Source organism: Microtus pennsylvanicus, chromosome 16 (genome assembly GCF_037038515.1).
Source record: "Microtus pennsylvanicus isolate mMicPen1 chromosome 16, mMicPen1.hap1, whole genome shotgun sequence".
Taxonomy (NCBI): domain Eukaryota; kingdom Metazoa; phylum Chordata; class Mammalia; order Rodentia; family Cricetidae; genus Microtus; species Microtus pennsylvanicus.
The window spans coordinates 29,267,980-29,291,229 of record NC_134594.1 but is presented as its reverse complement, the minus strand read 5'-3'; the positions used below and the strand labels follow the sequence as shown (position 1 = coordinate 29,291,229).

Here is a 23,250-nt window from a genome sequence, read left to right as displayed (position 1 = left end):
TGATGGCTTGTGAAGAACCCCCTGGGGCTACATGAGTCTCCTCTGCCCAGAGGCTGACTTGATTTTATTCAAGCCTTGAAACATTTCACTGCAGCATTTTTTTGAAGATTGAGATGACATCTGCTGGGGTTGACATTCAGTAATCAAACTTCACCCCGGCCCCAACCCTCCCCATGTCCGGCACTTGGCCCTTGGTTTATTGTTTATTTATTTTTTTAAAAATCATAGTCAACTTGAAACTCTTAGAAGAATGTCCATGTCTTCACTCTTCTAGGCAATGAAAGAGTTCCCATGGTAACACATCCCAGTCTTGGAAGAAGCATTTAACTGGGAGGAAAGAAAAAACAAAACTGAGGAGAGAGAGAGAGAGAGAGAGAGAGAGAGAGAGAGAGAGAGAGAGAGAGAGAGAGAGAGAGAGAGAGCAAACTAAAAGCAACTTTACAGAAAGGAAATTTCTAGGCCTAGCATAAATCCAGAGAGATAGCTATTGTAGTTTCTTAACACTGAAGATAAGAACACCTTTGTTATTCAAAATTCAGGTGTGTTTAGCAGCAATCACTTTCCTTTTGCATCTCAGGAAGTGTCTAAGAAGGGCTTGCCAGGAAGAGGCAAACCTGGTTATAAGACCAGAACAAAGGGATAATATTCAGTTTTGAAAAATCATGGTTTGTTGTCTTTAATGGATATAGAAAGGTCTGATTATATTTATAAAGCAAAGTAGGGGCACTGTGTGAATTTACTCATCTTTAAATTACAGCCACCCACCCACCCACCCACACCCACCCACACCTACCCACACCTACCCGCTAAAGGTTGAGCTTGATGGAGAGGGGCAGGTGCTGAAAAGTAAACCACAATGATCTGTGTTGTGGTTTGGGGGTGGAGTATGTGACCAGCTTTTGGAGGGCTGCCTTCTAGGGTTATCTGTGAATGTGGAACCAGAGGGGGCCAGGAAGCAGCCGCGGTGTCGGTGCCAATGTGTGTACGCTCTGTGAGTTAAGTTGTACGCTGCCGCAGCTCAAGCAGAACGCATGGCCAAAAGGGCTAGGGAGTCCTTGGGTAAAACCAGAAGCAGTTTGTCAGCCACTTGTAAGCCGACCCAAGGGGAGGAGCCAGTGTCCCTGGTGTGCTGTTGCTGGTGATGCTGATGATGACGATACCGATGGTTTAACAAGTCATTCATTGTCTTCCTTCCTTTAGTCACATAGAAAAGATCACCACATGGCAAGACCCTCGGAAGGCGATGAATCAGCCCCTGAATCATGTGAACCTCCACCCTGCCATCACATCCACGTCGGTGCCGCAGAGGTCCATGGCAGTGTCCCAGCCGAATCTTGGTAAGCCCCAACCTTTGACTCCTAGCTGAAGGAAGTGTCAGAGTGACCTTGAGGGCAGGAGGCTCCTAGTGTGGTTGAGAAGGCTTTTATTGTAGATACGAGGAGCAGCGTTCAGCCAGAGGCCCCTAGAAGGGGCCGGGAGAAAAGTGAGAGGGGGAGAAAGAACCAGAGAGGAAGAGAAGAAAAGGCAGGCAGGGAGGAGCCGAGGACCAAGATTCTTTTAAAGTAAGCTTTGATGCGTTCGCCTGCATGTTTGTATGCATATCTTGTGCATATGTGGTACCTGTGGAGGCCAGAAGAGGGCGCCAGAACCCGTAGGATTGAATTGAGGCAGCTGCCTTGTGGTTGCTGGAAACCAAGCCATGGTCTTCTGCGAGATCAGCAAGTACTCTTGTCTGCCCGGAACTCCAGATCCAGAGTAATTATGCCTCTGGCTTCCTTTGACATCTGCCCTCGTAGGCACTTATTTATACCATACCCACACATATACACACGATCAAACCAAATCCTATTTATTTATTTTGGTTTTTCGAGACAGGGTTTCTCTGTGGCTTTGGAGTCTTGCCCTGGAACTAGCTCTTGTAGACCAGGCTGGCCTCGAACTCAGAGATCCGCCTGCCTCTGCCTCCCAAGTGCTGGAATAAAAGGCGTGCGCCACCACTGCCTTGTTCCAAACAAAATTTTAAAAAGTACAAACACAAAGAAACCCAGGTGTCTATAGCTGGGGGTTGGGGTGGGTTATTTCTGGTTTTTCTGTTCTGTTGTTATCCATGCCTGGGTTTGTACTTGTTCCTTGCAGTTTTTGTGACTGTGGTCCCATAGTTTAATTTGAGAGCAAGTGTTATGATAGCCCAGCATTGCTCTTTCTGCTTTGGATTCCCTTGGCTCTTCATGGCTCTTCATGCTCCTTTCTACTTCACTGTGGCTTTTGGGTTATTTTTTGTTCGTTTATTTTTCTAGTCCTGTGAAGAATTCAACTGAAATTTTGATGAGGTTGCATTAAACCTTTTAGACCACTTAAGATAATATCGTCATTTTTTTTATAGTATATAATTTTGTCTATCCATAAAGATAAAACGTCTTTTCCTTATTTTCAATTTCTTTTCTCTTCTTCCTTTTTTCTTTTCTTTTTTTTTTTCTTCTGGAGGCAGGGTTTCTCTGTAGCTTTGAAACCTGTCCTGGGACTTGCTCTGTAGTCCAGGCTGGCCTTGAACTCACAGAAATCTACCTGTCACTTTTAACTGATTGCTGGAATTAAAGGTGTATACCACCACTGCCCAGCTATTTTCAATTTCTTTAACGTTTTAAAGTTTTCATTATAGGGATGATTCACCCTCTTGGTGACATGAATACCTCCTAGAGTGTTAATTTTAAGATTTTTTTAAAAAAATTAACTTGTCAAGTTTACTATTGGTCTATATAAAGGCCACTGATTTTTGTATGTTGATTTTATATCCTGCGACCTGTTGATGGTGGTTCATGCCTTTAATCCCAGCATGTGGGAGACAGGGGCAGGTGGCCAGCCTGGTCTCCAGAGTGAGTTCCAGAACAGCCAGAGCTATACAGAGAAACCCTGGTTGATTCCTTAGGATCTGTTAAGTACAGGATCCTGCTATCTACAAATACTGATACTTTGACACTGCCTTTTCCTATTTGTATCTATTTTCTTTCCTCCTCTTGTCTTCCTCTGAGTGAGTCTTCAAGTGCTGTTTGTTTTCAGCAGGCGAGGGGAGAGCGGCACCATTGTCTCTCTCTCTCTCTCTCTTTTTTTGGTTTTTTGAGACAGGGTTTCTCTGTGGTTTTGGAGCCTGTCCTGGAACTAGCTCTTGTAGACCAGGCTGGTCTCGAACTCACAGAGATCTGCCTGCCTCTGCCTCCCGAGTGCTGGGATTAAAGGCGTGCGCCACCACCACCTGGCCCATTGTCTCATTTTTGATTTTAAAGAAATGTTGTCAGTTTTGTGTCGTTTATTATAATGACTGTCGTCTTCTCCAAGGGTACCTAGATGTTGAACTTGTCAAAGGTCTTCTCTGCGTCCATGGAGAAGCTTAAACAGTTTCTGTCCTCAAGTCTGTTTGTGTATATTATATTACTTTTATTTGCGTATGTTGAGCCACCTTGTGTGGTTGGGATGAAACCAATTTGGCCAAGCCTCAGGGTGATGGGGCACTTCTTCCTTCCCTTCCTTGCTTTGTGTTTGAGACAAGAGCTCCTTGGTAGCCCTGCCTAGCCTGGAGTTTATGTAAACTAGGGTAGCCTAGAACTCTAGGGTAACCTAGAACTCTAGCCTGGAGTTCATGCAAACTAGGGTAGCCTAGAACTCTAGGGTAGCCTAGAACTCTAGCCTGGAGTTCATGCAAACTAGGGTAGCCTAGAACTCAACTCCTTCCTCCGGTGGCCAGGTCCTAAGGGTGCTAGGATTAAAGGTGTGAACCACCACATTTCTTGCTGGGTCCTAGTTTGACTTGGAGGATGACCTTGAACTTCTTATCTTCCTGCTTTGGCCTCCCAAGTGTTAGGTTGTGACTTGTGCCTCTGCCCCTGGCTTCTAAGGTGCGCTAGCCAGATATCCAAATGAGTTCTGAGTGCTGTGGGTATTTTCTAAAGTTTAGCCTGAATATCTAACCATGTTTTGGCTGTGCAAGGGAAGGCCCATTGCTTATTGCTATCTTGGAATTAGTGACTTTGTAAGGACAGGGGACTCTACAAATGGACAGGATGACTGTATGTTCAGAAACGCTGTATTTTCTATCAGGAAATTGCCTATGAAGGGGAAATTTGCAAAAACCAATTTTCTTCTACTTTAATTCAAATACTTCCAGCATGGTATAATTTCCAACTTAAGTTTTAGTGCTGATATTTTCCACATTTGGTTGACTGGAAGGTTTTGCTGTTTGATTTTTGTCTGAGTAGATTGGTGGTTTTTAAGTCTGAATTACCAGACACCTGAGAAAGGAAGATGCTAGAAGGCTTTAGATAAGAAATAAGGGAGTCGGAGAGGTGATGGCTCAGTGGTTAAGAGCACTGGCTACTCTTCCCGAGGACCTGGGTTCAATTCCCAGCACCCACATGGCAGCTCACAACTATCTGTAACTCCAGTTTCAGAAACTCTGACACATCACACCAATGTACATAAAATAAATTTTAAAAAAAGAGACATTTCTAGGCGGGAGCCCTGTGAGTACGGTTGTTTGGGGACTGTTAATATATTAAGGGTCCTCACCTCTGAGCAACACAGGGAAGGTGGGAAAAGGGACTAAACATTTGAAAGTTGATCATCCCCACCCATAACACAAATCAGATAAAATTTCATGTTTGAAGTAGGCTGTTGACTTTAATTATTATTAATATCCTTTCCCTTTTTCTTTTTTAGTGAAGCAGTTATATGAAAGTGACATATAGCTATCATCCTAGCAACTGGGAGGCAGAAGGAGGCAGATCTCTTTTGAGTTCAATTCCAGGCCAGTCAGGGCTACACAGAGACACCCAGGCTCCCCCCCGCCCCCCATATTTTTATGGTAGGAAGGAAAAAATATAGATCCAAAGAAATTATGCTTATATTAAGTAGTGTTATAGTGTATAGAGCAATGGGCATGGGGAAAAATGGAGCCTGCTCCCATGCTCAGTCCTTTGCTAGGGTGTGGATCTGGGTGAGGAGATCCTGGGGGACTCTTTTGTGTAGTAGGTAATGTGAGGTCATAACTGAGCTTCTTGTGTTAGGCTTTATTGTTGTTGTTGACTCGGTAATTTAACTTCTGAGGCTGCACAGTGGCGCTAATGAGTGGATCCTCATGTGGAGTTGACTTGAGGTATATTAGATAGTTCTGAGCAGCAAGTGTACCAGGAAATGCACTGTTGTAGCTATTCTTGTGAGCTGGAGAGCTAGGTTTTCCTGGTCCCTGCACCCTCACAGGGGGAGCCTCTGCAGGACTCTAGTAGACGAAAGCTTATGTTGTTCTTCCTTCAGGGGTCCCCAACCCAGCATACAGTTTTGTTTTTGATTTTTTTTTTTGTTTTGTTTTGGGTTTTGTTTTCTAACAGGGTCTCACTATGTAGCTAAGGCTTGCCTGGAACTCACTGTGCAACCCAGCTGGCTTCAAATTCTCCATCCTCCTGCTTCCACACCTAAGCCTTCTGAGCGCTGAGATTACAAGAATATATCACCATGCTGGTTGCAGCTGGTTATGGCAGCCTTTGTCAGCGAGGCACTTTTGTTGGTAAATTGTGCTTTTACCGGTTGTACCAAGAAACAAAGCTTGCCCCAGCCCCGCCGTTGTCAGGCCACGGCAGAGAAATTCAGGGATGGCATTCGCGCTGTGAGCTGCAGCTGGGGAAAATTTCCCCTTCTGCACATTGTGACATTTCTCAGACATAAATACTAAAATCATTCAACAATGTGAAAGTATTTCTTTGTTACGAAGAGACTGTGACGTGCAGTTCTTTTGTCCCAATCCCAGCAGTCCTGAGGCCCTGAGATGTAGGGTTGGCCTGGGAGCATTTGCCGTTCTCAGTGCTTTGAAAGCAGTCGCAGCCAGTTATAACTTCCAGGCAGTGGTCCTCCAAGCAGCAACAGTGACCCAGGATGCTTCTTTGGGAACAAGGAGAATACTTGATTGTGAAGATTTGTTTTAACAACTACTTGTTACAAAGGAAGCAAGTAGTGATCATCCTAGGCCACACTGATCTTAGAGTCTAGTCAAGAATTGGTTTGGCACCAGTAGAAAATTCCTGATTTTACCTGCACTTTACTCAACCTCCTTCTCAACACCCCATCTTCCTTCCCAACAGAAAAATCTCAAAACATCAAGTGGTTTTTTTAAACAACAACAACAACAACAAAAGCCAAACTTTTCACCCAATAAAAGAAAAATAACCTACTTGGAGAGAAAACACAAAATCCAAAGTCCTAACCATAAAGGAAATTAACATTTTAAAAATACATAGTTGAATGAGTTTGTTCTTCAAATAGTAAATGCCTCTGTTGGGAGTTTTGAGAAGAATTTGATAGTTTAAATTCTGTCTGTCACCTGTCTTCCTTAGCAACATCCCCTGCTGAGGAGGATTTTAGTCACACGAATTTGGAGCCTTACCTCCTTCCCATCCTTCCACCCCCGCACCAATATAATTCTGGGATGGATATTCAGGCACTTGCTCCAGATTGGGTAGTGTTGAATGATGCTTGAACTCTCCTCTCTGATCTCAGCTTTGGATCTTTGGTGATATTGTCTCTTCCTGTGTGTGATCTTCATACCCTGCAACCACCCCAAAACTGGTATCAACTGATTGATTTCTTTTTCCTTTCTAGAAGTCTAAATTTATTCCCTGGGTGTTTTGCAGTTGGTGGTGGTCAGGGACAGCTGTTCTTCCGTGCTTTGTCTGAACAGTTTTCCATGATGAAGTCAGCAAAATAATACCATATGAGAGGCCTGGAAAACAAAAGCCTTGGTTGGTACTCCTCCTTATTTAAGAACTAAAGAGAGAAAGCTCTCTCTTCCAAAAAAAAAAAAAAAAAAAAAGCAGCAACAAAAATAAGGCCTTAGATATTTGAGTCAGTGAGATTTAAGAAGGCCTGCCTTCAGGAAATAATAGCTATTTGGTCACTGCAGCTAATGCTGCTCAACAATAGCAAAGAGAATAAAGAGCTACTGTAATTTTGCTATTCAAAATCATTCTGTGTTTCCTTACGTATTTGTCTTGCCTTGGCTCAGTGGAATAGACGCTAGTCTCAAAGTTGGATCCCTGGAGCCCGTATGGTAGAGGAGAGAACCAGTGCTTGGAGTTGTCCTTTGACATCTCCGTGTGTCCCTTAGGCACATAAACATACAGTGATTTAATGTGTGTGAGACAGGGCTTTTTCAGTGTAGCTCTGCCTGCCCTAGAATTCACTCTGTAGACCAGGCTGGCCCTGAATCACAGAGACCCACCTGCCTCTGCCATCTCTCCTTGCCCTCCATGTAATTTTGATAAATAAGAAGCTACATGTTTATAATATTAAGTTATATATGAACTCGGGTATGTTTCTCTAGCTTATAAATCACTGTATCATGTTTATGGACTGCACAGTAATCCTTGCACGAATTATTTAGCTAGTGAGGTCATTAGTTTTTCAATCAATTAATTAATGTTTTTTTTTTCCTTTTTAGAGTGGTGGAGATTGTACACAGGTCTAGGCAAACATTCTAACATCAAGCCAGATGCTAGTCTATTTACTGATGTCTTGAGGCAGGGTTTCACTTTGTCTGCTCTCAGATTGTCGGTCCTCCCAGTAGCTGGGATTAAAGTTTCGGGCTGCTCTGCCCCATTTTTATAGTTTCTTTAAACAGTCTCCTGTTGATAGACATAAAGGTTCATTCTACTTTTCACCATTATAAACGTTGTTGTAATAAATATTCTAGTGCATTTTGGGCCCCCTTTACTCTATTTTTTTCCCTGTTTCTTTGGATGTTGTTTGGGAGTAAAACCATAAACATTGTATTTACAATATTGCTTTGACATGGTTTGGGCATACTCAGTTATGAGTATTGTTTGAAGACCGACCATGGTGAAGGGAGATTTGGTTGGAATACTGCATTCTCATTTATTCTCTCTCTGATCTATTTTATTTTATGTATGTATGAGTGCCTCGCTCACCCATTATGTCTTGTACACCGTGTGCACGCTTGGTTCCCATGGAGCTCAGAAAGGGCTCTGGATCTCCTAGAACTGGAGTTATGTTTAGTTGTGAGCCGCCGTGTAAGTTCTGTAAACTCAGGTCTTCTGTAAGACCAAGTGCTTTTTACCACTGAAGCACCTCTCCAGGCCCTGGGCTATTGGTCTTTTAATAAAACCATTTCTAATAGCTGTAGGAGTATGTTTTCTCCAGGCCCCTAGCTCTCTCTCTGGCTCTGTTTCTCAACCTGGGTATCCAGATGTGTCCTACCTACATCTTCATGTTTGTTTCTATACGTCCCTGTTTCCTTCCTATATATTCCTAGGCTTCCTATATCCATGTGCATTCTCCCCTTATATCCAGATGCTTCCTACCTGTACATCTAGATGTTTTCATCTAAGCCATAATGGAAATCTCAGTGGGAGTTAGTTAGTTTGCTTTCCAGCACAGGCCATGTATTTCATTCCATATTATTTTCGTCCTTTCTCCTTTCAGTATTATATTTCTCAGACAGTGGAGGAGAGCGAGTTGTGAGTTTTGAACTTTGCCAAGACTTAAATATTTGCAGAGCTGGAAAGAATAAAGTTGGAAAAGAAAGAGAAAAGAAAGGGAAGCCGGCTTAGTTTCACTTAGCTGTTCCAAACATCCTCCTCAAGATATCAAGAAAAACAGTTGTGCAGTGTGTCCACCATTGTCAATGCTAATTAGAGCATGTTCCGTTCTGAAGGCCTGTGGATGCTGCTCCTACCCACATCACGTCATTTTTGTTCTGTTTCTGTTGCTGCTGCCTGGCCGCAAGAGTTAGGGATGTTCCCAAATGTCTCTCTTCTTAGATCCCCAGCGTGCACCATTGAATGCTTGCCCTCTCTTTGGAGCAAGTCTTCTCCTAAACACACAGTACATTTCTTGCAGTCTAAGGAAAATTTTGAGGCCTAAATTATATGGATAACAAAATGGCTTTGGCTAAGTCATCCCTCACTCCACGTGTTGACAGTTTGGTCTCTTCTCCATCTCCCACTTGGCCCCCTTTTGAGGTGTTTATTTTCTCCCCGTCCTAAGGCCACAGTAGCCCAGTGTTACCGTTCTGAGCTCGGAAAAGGAAAGGCTTTCATGTCAGGGCTCCACCGCTGACCAGGAAAATTCTTGGTGCCCCAGATTCCCCCTAAAAAAACTTATAATTTCCCGATCTGGGTGTCCTGTCCTCAGAGGATTTCTTCAGAAAGAAGCTGGTTGTGAAATCTGTCTCTTGCCTTACTAAGCGGCTTTTACTATTATTTAAGTCACAGTTGTGTTGGGAGCTGGGAGGAACAGCGAATATAACACACACACACACACACACACCAGCACGATGCACTACATTTCACATCCAGGGTTCTGTTCTTCCTCACGAACTGAAGTTGCTTAACAAAACTCATTGTTTAATAGGGATGTCCTCAAAGCCCAAGAATTTAATGGAAACCATTGCCCAAGTACAGATACGGTTTCTCTGTACCCTACCAGGCAAAAACTATTATAAGCCTCTGCAGAGTTTGGGGAATGGACACGTAGATTTTATTTAGGAAGAAGAAAAATCTTGAATTTATTTTTGAAATAATCTTGAAGTTCAGAAAAGTTTTAAGTCTAGTACAAGGAATTGCTGTATCTATCCTTTGTGACTTTTACTTTTGCTAGCTGTTGGTACTTTGCTTGTCAGTGCATCTTGGTTTGATTATCTGTGTATATGCATTCCTTCCTTTCCCCCCTTCCTCCCTCTCTCCTCCTCCTCTCTCTCTCTCCCTCACTTGATTTTTTGAGGCAAGGTCTCATCTGGCTAGGCTCAAACTAGTGGCCGTCTCAGCCCCCCTAGTGTTTGGAATATAGTACCACCACACATCACTGCAACTGAGTTTTGTTTCTGTGGCTGAGGATGAAGCCCAGGGCCTGGAACATTCTATAATTATTCTACCACTTTGCTGCACCTCTAGCCCCTTTCCTTAATTATTGAAGGTAAAGCTGGAGACATCGTGATCTCTACCCCTAAGTATTTGTGGAGCTTGAGATTGTGTTTTCTAAGCGGCATCACAACCAGGGAAATTTAACACCGATACGGCTCTGTATCTAACGGAACATGTAGTCTATTCCCCCTCCCTATCTCTTTTCTTTCTTGGTCCTGGGGAATCAAACCCAGGCCCTGAGTCATTCTGTGCAAATGCTTTACCATTGAGCTGTATCCCCAGTTTGTCCTTAAATTCTTTTAACCTGGAGTGATTCCCCAATTCTAGTTTTTCTGGACCTTGACTATTTGGTTTTAAAACTATAGTCTAATTACTCGATAGCGAGTCTTTAAATTTGAATTAGTCTCATGCCTCCTATGACTTAGATTTTGGTTATATTTGTTTTGCAGGAATACCACAGAAATGATTTGTTCTTTTTTTTTTAAAATATTTATTTATTTATTTATCATATATACAATATTCTTTCTGCGTTGTGCCTGAAGGCCAGAAGAGGGCACCAGACCCCATTACAGGTGGTTGTGAGCCACCATGTGGTTGCTGGGAATTGAACTCAGGACCTTTGGAAGAGCAGGCAATGCTCTTAACCACTGAGCCATCTCTCCAGCCCCATGATTTGTTCTTGTTATCATGTCACCTCAAGAGGCCCCCAGTGTTGATATGCTACAGGATGGGGGATATTGGATATTCATTTTGATCATCACTTGAAGGAACTGGGGGTGCAGGCAGAGTTGCTGGGTCACTGGCTGCTTCAATACTCCATAAACTATGAGGAAAGCGTTCTTTTTTTAAATATTTATTTATTTATTATGTATACAATGTTCTGTGTGTATGCCTGCAGGCCAGAAGAGGGCACTAGACCTCATTACAAATGGTTGTGAGCCACCATGTGGTTGCTGGGAATTGAACTCAGGACCTTTGGAAGAGCAGGCAATGCTCTTAACTGCTGAGCCATCTCTCCAGCCCCCGAGGAAAGCGTTTCTATCATCAATCAATGAAGTGTGCTCAAAGACACAGAGACTCCCTTGCAATGGATGTTCCATCCAATGATAATCTCAATGTGGTTCATTTCAGCTTCATGGGTGTTATTTACCTGACAAACAATACTTCTGTGTGACTGTCTACATAGTTTAATTTTAGCCTATTGAAACCAGAAATGTCACCTGACTTTGCTTATTTTCCCGCCCTATTTTTACATGTAACCTCAGGACTTTAGTTACTATCATTTTTTTTTTTTTTTTTTTTTTTGGTTTTTTGAGACAGGGTTTCTCTGTGGTTTTGGAGTAGTTACTATCATTTTGAGTGTTTCTGCATGCATATCTTAATTCATTCTTAAACATGAGTCTGGATATTTTTCTGCTATTTTCATTTCCCATAGCATGTGAGCTTTGGGCATATTTCATGAGTTCATTTAGCAAATATGCCTCCTCCATTCATCAGGACATTTGAGAAATAGTGTATATATATCTCTTGATGTGGCCTTTTAAATGTAATGACTTCCTGTGCAGCTTTCAGGATATTTGTTTCTTAATTAAACTACGCTAATTGTCTTAGTCACTGTTCTATTGCTGAGAAGAGACACCTTGACCAAGGCAGCTCTTAGAAAAGAAAGCATTTAGTTGGGGACTTGCTTACAGTTTCAGAAATGAGTTCGTTATCACCATGGCAGGAAGATTGGCAGGCATGGTTCTGGAGAGAAGTAGACGAGAATTTTCCATCTTAGTCTGCAGGTAGGCAGAGAGAGAGAGAGAGAGAGAGAGAGAGAGAGAGAGAGAGAGAGAGAGAGAGAGAGAGAGAGAGAGAGAAGAAGAAGAAGAAGAAGAAGAAGAAGGAGGGAGGGAGGGAGGGAGGGAGGGAGGGAGGGAGGGAGAGAGAGAGGGGGGAGGGAGAGAGAGAGAGAGAGAGAGAGAGAGAGAGAGAGAGAGAGAGAGAGAGAGAGGGAGAGGGAGGGAGGGAGGGCCTGATGTGGGCTTTTGAAACCCCAAAGCCCACCCCCAGTGACACACTTCCTCCAACAAGGCCACATCTCCTAATCCTAATTCTTTTTAACAGTTCCACTCTCTGGTGACTAAGCATACAAATATATCAATCAGCCTATGGGGCCAGTCTTACTCAAAACACAAATTCTCTAAAAAAATAAAAAATAAAATCTGGTATTTCCATACATTTATTTCTTCCTCTTTTATAATATGCATCATTCAAAAGAATAAGAATTAAATTGAGCTAAAAGAAATCCATGACTGCAAAAGGGACAGTGAACCAAACCAATAAAGCTCAAGGGGAGAATGAATACCCGAGCACCAGAGCAACCGTGAGAGCGTGGACCGCAAAGATCCCTGGCTCTGCGGGACAGTCTCCGTTAGGAAGTCAGGTCATTCATGAGGGAGAGACCCACGTGATTCTGAGGATAAATAAGCTTTTTTTCTGGGGATAAAGCACCAAGCAGTGATTCCTCAACGTTGTCTGGACACTGTCTAGAGGAACTTCAACAAGCAGGGATAGTGGGAGTTCTCAAGAGGTTTTCTACAACCTTCCAGACAGGCATGCGGGCCTGACCTCGGAACCACGGAGGTTCCGGAACCTTAGAACCTTAGGAAATTGGGAGCCACAGTTCGTCTGTTGGGCATTTTGTTTGGTTTCTGTTAAGAACACAACCTTGTTTTTTGTACGCCATTCCCGGTAAAATGCAGAGCTTCGGGCCTTTGTTTTGTTTTACTTGGGGCCAGATTTGGCTGTGTATTAAAAGCTGCTTTGCCCCTCCCATTCCTGGCAAAACCATGTTACTTTTCTCTCCAGCTATGATCCTGAATCTCCTCACGGGGCCAAGAGAGGCAGTTGAGAGACATTAATTCTGACCTTCTGCAACTTCACAGTGGATACCTTAATTTCTCCATATCTGGATTTTTTTTTTCTCCAGAATTTTATATTTGGTCATAGCAGGTGAACCACTTGGCAGTTTTCTGCCTGAAGGAGATTCCTATGCCTCTGGAATTGAGGCTAGCATGGCGCCTTCCATGGGCCCTGGGCCACACAGAACCGTCTGCCGCCCCTTGCCCTCTGCTTTGGAACACAGGGACTGCTCCTTTTGCACACGTACTTTAGGGACATAGGTCTGGAATATTCTCCCCTTAAAAGTATCTTTATTAAATCTTTGAGAACCTCATACAATGGATTTTGATCATATTCTCCACTATCGTCTTCCTTTAACTCTTCCCCAATTCACCTCTACCCATCTCCTTATCTCCCTCAATTTTGTATCTTTTTCTTTGGTTTAATTTAATAACCCATCAAGTCCAATTTGTGTGTTCATGTACCCCCCCTCTGTGGGGCCGTCCAGTGGATCACCAGCCTACCAGGAGCTACATCCTTAAACAAAACGGGCTGTCCCTCCCCTCCCGGAAGCCATCAACTACCTGTAGCTCCTAAGTTCAAGTGGGAACTCAGGAACCCCTTCCACGCCATGCCAGCCTGATATCTGGCTTGTGCAGGCAGCTCCAGCCGCTCCGAGTTCCTGAGTGCACATCCTGTCACGTGAGGCGCATGCTGTTGGCTGGTGTCCTCCCTGGCCTCTCACATCCCCTCCTGGACTGTTTGTTGTCCCTGAATCAAAGGATAGATACCATTTACTTGCTGTTTGTGTGTCTGCCCTCTAGACTATAGTCTCCTGAGGGGAAGGGACCCAGCGGTCTTTTCCATTACTGAGCTGGAAACAAAACCAAACCATAGACTACCGGAATGATGAAAGGATCGGGGTAGCTTAAGATCCCCAAGTCACCACTCTTCGTATTGATCCCTTTTATTTCCAAGGCAGTTGACTTTTTCTAGACATCCTCTTAAGAGCTAAGTACAGCCTTCTGTGAAATACACACATCCTCCAAGCCACAGGGTTGAGTAGCTTTTTCCATCTTGATACCCTGCATTGAATTATAGTTTGCTAATCCTGTGTCTGGTCCCCCACCCCACCCCACTGTGGTTCTAAATTGGAAAAACACCCATGTCCCATTGCTATCTTTGCTAAGGCCTCATCTTAATGCTTGTGATTTCTGGCAGAGCCAATAATTTCCAGTGTTTGGTTGTTACCTGAACCCCCGTTCATAAACTGGACCACCTCATCAGTCTTGGTGTCTCTGGTGTGACCTCTTTAAATAATAAGGGTATTTACTAGAATAAATAATATCCCAAAAGGAGATTAAACTCAGCACACTGGCCGCATCTTTTTTTCTCCTTGTGGGTGCCCGTTTTCTGCTCTTCAGCTTGGGCTGCAATGACTTGCACCTGGAATCATTTGCAAACCCATTCGGCAAAGCTAGCGACTACAACGTGACCATAACCTTTCTCAGTTAACGAAAAGAAATGATAAAAATCAGAGTTTCTAGTTCCTGATGGGATAGAGGTGTGCTGGCTCTCTGAAGGTGGTAGAACAATGTTTTCTCTGACAGTGCCCAGCCGTGGAAACAAATTTAAAATCAGAAAGATGGCTTGTGGGGGGCAGCCCAGTAAAAGCTCTTAGTTTCTACTGTCCCCGTTAGGACACTGTTTGCTCAATGCGGTGTTTGTAGCTGAGCTTCCCGACACACCAGTTTGGATAAATCTCGAGATATTCCAGCAATTAGATGGAATTAGGGTTGCACATTCTAATACCACTTTAGGTGAACACACACACTCACAAAGAAGGATTGAGAAATCAACATGACAGGAAAATGTGCGGGTTGCTCCCCTCCCCTCCACACATGCCCACGCTCACATCTTCCTGGATATGTTACAATGATGAGACCCAGTGTCTAGATCCTATAGTCAGATCTTTTGACAGTTAATAACTTATATACCCAGAGAGCGTGCTCACTAGGAGAACATAAAAGCCAGCGAGCATTTGTCTTCGTCCTGAACAGAGTAGATGTGCCCAGTTACTTGTGCACTGGTCTATGGACAAGATTACTGCCTAAATGGCCAGGCGGGATTACAAGCAGGAAAGTGATTTCTTGATGCTAAAATTCCAAGGGTGCCTGGGAAGTAAATGCAGGTTGGGTTGCAAGCTCTTCTACTAGAAGGAACTGGAACCTTCGGAGAGTTGCAAGCCTGTGTCGTGGGCCTTTGGAGCACCTGCAAATGGTTTGAAAGTTGAGCCGTGTATATATTGTCCCGGAGCTCCGTGCTTATCAACTGAGCCAGTTGAGAATTTTCTTTATAGTATTCTTATCCAGAATTGGAAGAAAGGCTTCAGTGTGAAATTGGCATGGAGCAACTTCTTGGCTTAAAACTTACAGAGTTTTAGAGCCTAGCACTGGAAGCAAGTGAAAAGCTGCCCCCCTCCCAACCCCATTTACTTATTTATTTTTTTCTGACCTTGTTGGACGGCTAATACCGTTTCTGGGAAATAAGAGAAACAAGAGGCTCCTTGTTGGCAGAAGCCAAGAGACACACAGGAAGGCAAGCGATGTGTCTGCAGTCACTGGATCATGACTGAGTCAAGGCTGCCCTGTGGCTGGGTTTTCTTTCCTCCTCTGTGGACATGTGTTTCCCATCAGACAGGGCTGCGTGACACCTGGGGTTGGCCGGTTCCTGAGTTAAACCATGCATAGCGCATAAACAGAGTTTGGGGAAAGGCCTGCAGCTGCACGCAGACCCGCTTCCTGCCGGAATATTTTGCAGACTTGGTGCGCTGGGTCCGTATGGAAGTCAGAAACGACCTACACCTGTATGTCTTGGCATGACTCCTTGGAGTTCCATATCATTACATGGCCAGAAGGCCTAGTATTATAGCTGCAACGTGAATCATGAAATACAATCTTTCAAAAGTATGTCTGCTTTTGCTTTTTTGCTTTTTTGGTTTTTTTTTTTTTGGTATTATTATTCCAGAACAAAGTGTTATAATGTTTGCGTGTATAAAATTAGATCACGCAAATAGGGCACCATCAAAATGTGATTAAGTTTTTTTTCCCCCCCAAGTGAGTCTGCAAGAGACTTCTTTATGAGGTAGGACAAAGGAAACCAGCTATCCTATTCAAGTTAGCGTACCAGTTATTTCGGACTTCTGGGTTTGGAAGGGTAGAAATAGAGGGCCCTTAGCCAATGCCTATGCAGCATTCTGGTACATCCTGCACGTTCAGGTTTCCTGGGTTTATTGGGGGTCTCTGTGCGCACGCGTGTGTCATTTGTGCTGAGTCATTTAACCTTCCAAATTTTGGAACCTTCGGCTCTAAAAATCAGTGAATTGATAGAAATCATCCATTTTAAAGCATGTACAAAGGCCAATGCTAGAACCCTAAGGGGTGTGCGTGCAGTAGCTAAAGCGTGTATGGTCTCTGGACGCTAAGTGTGAAGTTTTAACATGGTGGTCGGGAAATGCCTATAGGGGCGAAAGTGATCCCAAGAGAATTCAGAGAGCAGAATTCTTCTGCTGCCCTGTTGACAGCAGCCCAGGCTCCTGGCAAACTGCGGACTGATCCCTCGACAAAGGGTACCCTGGCTTCAAGCTAGATAGGGGCTCCTGGGAAAGAACCTTTCACTAAACATTTGAGAAGCATTGGTCTAACTGGACTAAGACCCCATCACACAGAGTAAATAAAATATATGCCCTCTACCAAGACCGGGTGTTGTGATCTACACTGACTGCCATCCTGGATTGCTGGCCTCAGTCTTAAATATCAACAGGGTGTGACAGTTGGTTCTCTAAGCATTCTGTCATTAAGAGGGAGCCCCGGGGCTGCTGAGAGTCACAGGCCTAGCATCACAAGCCATTACGTCTGGTAGAGATGTTGCCTGAATTAGCCCTGTGTTCCAGGAAACCCCTCACTTCTAGGGAAGTCAGGATGACTGGTCAGACCCTTAGTTTCAACGTTTGTAAAGAGGAGAAAGAATAGGATTGTGGGTAAAGTTTTCCATCTAGATGATTCCACAACTCGTCAACATTTTGTGTGTGGAGACTCTGGATAGATTGATTTTATGTTCTGTAGCCCCTGTCCTGTTTCTTGTTTCTTTTGTTTTTGTTTTCTTTCAGACTGTCTTGCAGTATTCTAGGTGGTCTCGAACTCTACCTTAGCATAGGTCATTCTCCTGCCTCAGCCTATCCCCCATCAAGACTTTTTGTTTTGCTTTGTTCTTCTGTGACTTTGTGTCTTGCTCAGCAGCTGCTAGACAGACAGCCACTAGACACATCATTGGCTGCTGCTTTCCTTCTCTGACTTTGCCTTAGAAGCAACTTGTTAGACTTCAAAGAGCTAAGCACATAGTAAGAGCTTAATAATTGTTAGTTCGTGTTTAGTCCTGTTCATAATTCAGTGCTTTGCCAAGACATTTACTAAGTTGTAGTTGACCAGCATTTTTTAGGTTTTCCTACTCAGGAGGGAGAGTCCTGCAAGATAGATAGATGTGTTTGTGCTTTTATGTCCCTCTCCGAAAGGGAAAGGGGACCCTTGAGTGTATCCAAGACAGAAATCCAGCAGTAAAATATGTTCTTCTAGTCCAACAGTCCACAGTCTTGACTGACAACATAACACACCTGGAAACAACTCCTTTGTCTCTGTTTACTTTCATGGACGATGTTATAGACTTGCCCTTTCCTGTGTCTGTCTGTCTGTCTGTCTGTCTATTAATTATACTCACTAAAGAAATTGTAGTTTTATAAAAAATTTGCTCTTACAGGTGTTTACTCTTTCGGGGGATGTCCGTGGAAGTGAAGGTAGAGCTGTTGCTTCCTTGCACTGAATTTAGATTTGACCATTTAGGCTGGACACCCATGATTATTAACTGTAAAGTCTGGAAAAGCCTGGGTGTCTCCCGTAAGAGTGAACATCTGTAGGAACAGATGCAGATGTCTCCTGTAAGGGTGAACAAGATGCTGGGGATGGAACCCAGGGCCTCCTGCATGCTCAGCAAGTGCTCTGTTCACTGAGCTACACTTCCAGTCCCAGGAGTTACTCCTTATTAACAAAGTGTGACTAGGCCCTCTTATGATGGAGGCCTGGTTTTCCCCGTTGTTCTCAGTTCGCTCATGCATCCTGAGTGTTCTTGTCTACCCCCTGGTTATTGAGCATTGGTGGTAGCCTTCTGTGATGCTGCTGTGCAGATATTCAGGGTGTCTGAGAACATTCACTCACTCCCAGGTGTCCTGGAGAAAAACCTCTTTTAAGCTGTGACAGTCTCTGTAGGACTTATTTTTACCGTTTTGTTTTATGTTGTGGTTAGTATAGATCCAAGAATGGAGCTTGTGAGAGATGGCTCAGTGGGTAAGGGTATTTGCCTAACTACCTGAGTGCAACTCTGGGACCCACATGGTAGAAACAAAGAACCAGCTGTGACCTATGCATGTATGCTGTGGCTTGCGCATACCAATATGCACCCCCCCGAATAAATAAGTGTAATAAAAATGTATCTTAGGCATAGGAAATGTGAAATATTTTTTTTCTTTGTTTGGTTTTGGTTTTGGTTTTTTTGAGATAAGGTTTCTCTGTGAAACAGTCCTGGCTGTTCCAGAACTCACTCTGTAGACCAGGCTGGCCTTGAACTCACGGAGATCTTCCTACCTCTCTTTGCCTCCTGAGTGCTGGGGTTAAAGGTGTGCACTACCACTGCCCGGCTGAAATAAAATTTTTAGCAGCACAGAAAGCTAAGACTAGATGAGTTGGGTGTGTGGCTAATACTTGTACCTTTGTGAATAGAAGTAAGGGCATAATTTTAAAATAGTAATGATTAATAGTAAAGTGATCGGAAGGAATTCAGAATCTATACTCCAAAGCACAAAGCATTCTGATCCTTCTATGATAAGGGATCCTAGGCCCTGGTCATTGATCTGTGTGTTCTTCCTCCTGTAGTGATGAATCACCAACACCAGCAACAAGTCGTGCCCAGTAACCTGAGTCCACAGAACCACCCAACCCCGAACCCACCCACGGGGCTCATGAGCGTGCCCAATGCACTGACCACTCAGCAGCAGCAGCAGCAGAAACTGCGGCTCCAGAGGATCCAGATGGAGAGAGAGAGGATCAGGATGCGTCAAGAGGAGCTCCTGAGGCAGGTATGGTCTTCCGTGGTACCCTGTGGAGGCCCTGTGGAGGCCCCATGGCCTTGGGTGGCTGTGTGCCTTCAGGATGAGGTCAAAGCCTCCTGTTCAGTTTCTTCTCTCAACTGTCTCTTCCTGAACTATCTTCAGGGCTAAACTTAGGAGTTCAAGGACATGTGTTTTGGCATGGCTGCCTTTGCTTTCACTGATAATGTTTATGAGGAGAGAAAGGAAAAATTAAGAAAGAACATGCTCCAATTAGCTATTACTCTGTAACAAATTATCCTCCAAACCCAGGGATTTGAAAGAGTCATTTAATTTAATTGCGGTTTTGTAGGTCAAGAATTTAGAAAGGACTTCTGTTGTCCTTGAGGCCACTCAGTGGTAGTCATCTGGCAGGTGGTTTGCAAGGTTCGGGACCATGTAAGCTCATGGCGAGGATTGCTGGCAGGTTGAGCTTAGTTGGGATTACATGAAGCATGGCAGTCTCAAGTATACCAGGACAGATAGCAGCAATCCTCCAGGAGAGAACATTGGAAGCCATGGGGGTTAGAAGCTGCCAGTGTCTTAGGGGCTGGCTCTAGAAATGGTGTCAGCTTTGTCCCCTTTCTCTTAAGGAGATAGCAGAGAGGCATTCCATAAAACATGTCTTCTGTGGCCAACCATCTTGTTCTCCTGTAGAGCATAAAAAAGGATGAAGACAGAGCAGAATGGAAAGGAAACTGGTTTGGATATGGATTTAGTCAGAATGTTCTACAGAGCTGCATGGGTATCAGACTTTTGTTTTAGGACTATGTCTTATTATAGCTGGGCATAGTTAGCACAAGCCTTTAATCCCAGCACTTGAGAGAGAAGTAGGTGGATCCATGTGAGTACAAAGGCCAGCCTGGCCTACAAAGCCAGAGATCCTGCATCAAAAGAAAAAATTGTCCTGCTATGAATCCCGGACCTGGTATCAAACGTGCTATCTTCCTGCCTCAGCTCCTGAATCCTGGGATAGGGATGTGCCTCTTTGTCTGGCTCAGTCCGGTTAATGTGCGTCATACTGTGTACATTCATTTGGTCGACAGGATACTGCTGTGTGTCTTCTGGGGGCTTAGTATTGATGTTCCCCATAAACAACAACAACAACAAAAAGCCAGGCATGGTGATGCACACTTTCAACCTAGAACTTGGAAGACTGACTGACTCAGAATGCTTGGGAGTTTGAGGCCCTAGAGCTGGGGGTGTGTCTCAGTGGTGGAGTGCTTGCCTAGCACAGAGAAATAGAGGCGGGGGGGGGGGGGGGAGGAGGAGGGAGGAAGGGAGAAAGGGGCTGAGTTTGAGTCATTTAGCTACTTTAAGGAAATGGTTTCAGCTGTTCAAAGAGTGTCCTTGGAAGGGAGCGTGGGAGTGTTATTGGGTAAATACTTTCCCCAAGTTATAGCTGTTATTTTAAACTCTATACATCGTTCTATCGTTCAACGATAATGTCGTGCTCATCAAATACATCTCAGATGTAAGCTCTGAAAATAAAAGAGATGAATATTTAGTTAAGACAGCGATTAGGGCACTACAGTGGTGGCTTCTACTCCTAGGACCTAAATCTCTGCTTTCTTGGATGCGTCATAATAATGTTTCTTGGCAAAAGTAATCATATTATTGTTTTCCATGGTTGGATATTTCTGTTTAGTTAGCGAGTTTTTTTTTTTTTTTTTGGAGTCAGGATGTCTCTGTATAGCCCTGGCTGTCCTGGGCTCACTCTGTAGACCAGGCTGGCCTCAAATTTACAGAGATCCATCTGTCTCTGTCTCCCAAGTGCTGGGATTAAAGGCAAGCACCACCATCGCCTAGGATATTTCTACTTGGAATTGACCAATTTCTTATTTGGAAATACAATGTGAATTATACAGTATTATGGTCTCACTTATAAGTTCTCCCCACTTTTGTTTTTCAATGATCTTAAATGGTGGGTTTTTGTTTGTTTGATCTTTGTTTTTAATCACTCTTCTGTTAGGAATGATGTGTTTCTGTTTCTTCCTCTTGTATAACTCTTTCTTTTGTCCCATCTCCTCCTTTCCCACAGAAGGAATTTCTGAAAAGGGTGGGGGAAAGTGCCCGGGAGTGCTTCCTTGAGGCTCACTGTAGGTGCCTTTGAGCCACAGATACTTTTGATGGTTCATATTACAGAAATGCCAGCATAGTTCCTTCAGTGCTGATCCCCGGCAGCTGGGGAACTTGGTGCATTCTAGGGCAGCCCAGTGTGCAGTCCTTCACACGGCACAGCAAGGCGAAAGGCTGGCAGTGTGGCTCAGCTCTGACTGTGTGTGTTTGTGTGTGTGTGGGGGGTGGGTGGGTATGGGTGTGTGTGTCTAGTTAGGAGACAGGATGGATGGTTTTGATAGCTTTTTAAATTATTATTTTGACACTGGAGTGTAGGGGCGAAATGTCTGAATAGAACTAATAATCATGGAAGTTTGATCTCTCTCCCCCCACCAACCATCATGTTCCCTAGTCATATGTAATAAGGCCATATGATAATGGCATGGGAGTGTTTTCTGGGAACATTTCCAGGATATCTTGAATATCATTTTGATGCGCTTCATTTTTTTTAAAGACATGTCTTATTTGACACGTGTTGTGAATGTTTTGCATGCATGTGTGCATGTGCACCAGAGGCATGCCTGGCTCCTTGGGAAGTCAGAAGAGGTCATTGGATCCCCTGGAACAGGAATTCAGGATGGCTGTACCACCAGGCAGGTGCACAGGAAACAGGATGGTTGTGAACCACCAGGCGGGTGCTGGGAACTGAGCCTGCACCGTCTGTGAGAACAGCAACTGCTCTTACTTGCTAAGTTATTACTCCGGCCCCTTGGCAGGCTTTTGTTATTACTGTGTATGTGCACACATGTTGTGCCAAGTACCATCATCAGGAGCCAGTTCTCTCGTTTCCCCGCGGAAGCTGGGGATTGGCCGCAGGGGGCCAGGCTTGCTCAGCATGCACCCTTACCCACTGAGCCACACTGTCCATCCCTGGTAGCCTTTTTTGACTTCTTCTGGTGGTTTATCACTTTGTCATTTGAGTCTTAGCCAGGATAGGGGTAGGAAAAGACTCAAAGTAAATGAGGTCTTCCATCCACCTGTTCAGCTCCTTTCTAGCACCAACCAGGAATTTGTGGTGAGAAAGGGCTGGTGTTTCCAGATGAGATGTGTGGTTTCTCTGTAACTCCTGTTGGTTTTCTCAGCCTCAGTCGCCAGTAGCAGCCTGGACATCCCTTGCTCACTGGGAGGTCGGTAACCAGCCTGCCTCTCCTGTCTGCAGGAGATCTCTAATGGTATAGCTTGTCTTCTTCTGTTACTCTTTTATTACTGTACAGTTTGATGTTGCCCCAATGGGGAAGCCACCCCTCGACTGTACTACATGACCTGCTGGCCTGTACTCTCTGACCGCTGTCCCTGTGTTGTCCTGTGTTAGCTCAATGGTGCTAAAGTCACTCAGGGCATTGACAGAATAGATTGAGGGACAGTGTGATTGCAGTTCTAACGTGAGTTTCCATTGATTCAGGGTAGAAACCTGATTTCCCCCTTTCTTCCTTTATCTTCTCATTGATTCCCGTAACCAATATATATGGAACTGGGAATAGGAAGATAAACGGCATATAGCTGACTTTATGTAGCTTCTATGGTCACAGAGAAGACAAAACAATTGCTTCCAAGTTGTGGGTCAAAGGGAAAATTAACACTATTACCTCCTTGGGGTCCTAGTGGTTACCTCTTTGACCTTTATTATTGTCCCTGAGCCCAGACAAATTCACTTTCTGTGAAAATATTGTATGTTCCTTTATCTCTTCCCATTCACTACTCCTCCTGGCCAACAAGCTGTCCACCAACTACTACATTGGAATCAAAGTGGCAGCGCCTCCACAGATTCAGCGTCCTGACTAGGCAGGCCTCTAATCCTAACTGCTTGGGAGGCTAAGGCAGGAGAATTGGGACGTAGGTAAGGGGGGCTACCAATGGGAGTTGAAAGCCAGCCTGGGTTAGTTATCTCAAAATGAGAACGTAAAAAGAGGGACCTGTGAGAGGGAGCACAGGCACTCGCCCCCATGTCTGCCAGATATCACAAGGCAGAAAGAAGCATCTACCACAAGTTCTCCTGACCTCCTTGCATGTGCCGTGGTGTGCATGCATGCGTAGGTGGGATGCACACACACCATGCACATAGACACACATGTTACACATCCTTTAAAAGGACTCGGGATGTGGAATCGCGGTAGATGGTTTGCCTGACATGCA

The 23,250-nt window shown here is 44.2% G+C and overlaps 1 protein-coding gene across 1 annotated transcript in view; it reads left to right on the top strand.

The window, feature by feature from the left end:
- Wwtr1 (WW domain containing transcription regulator 1) overlaps window positions 1-23,250 on the top strand; it is a 111,999-nt gene that overhangs the window by 70,261 nt on the left and 18,488 nt on the right. Inside the window, exons 3-4 of the mRNA XM_075950538.1 lie at window positions 1,201-1,337; window positions 18,788-18,990. Of these exons, the coding sequence (XP_075806653.1) occupies window positions 1,201-1,337; window positions 18,788-18,990 (340 nt within the window). The remainder of the gene's footprint in view (window positions 1-1,200; window positions 1,338-18,787; window positions 18,991-23,250) is intronic.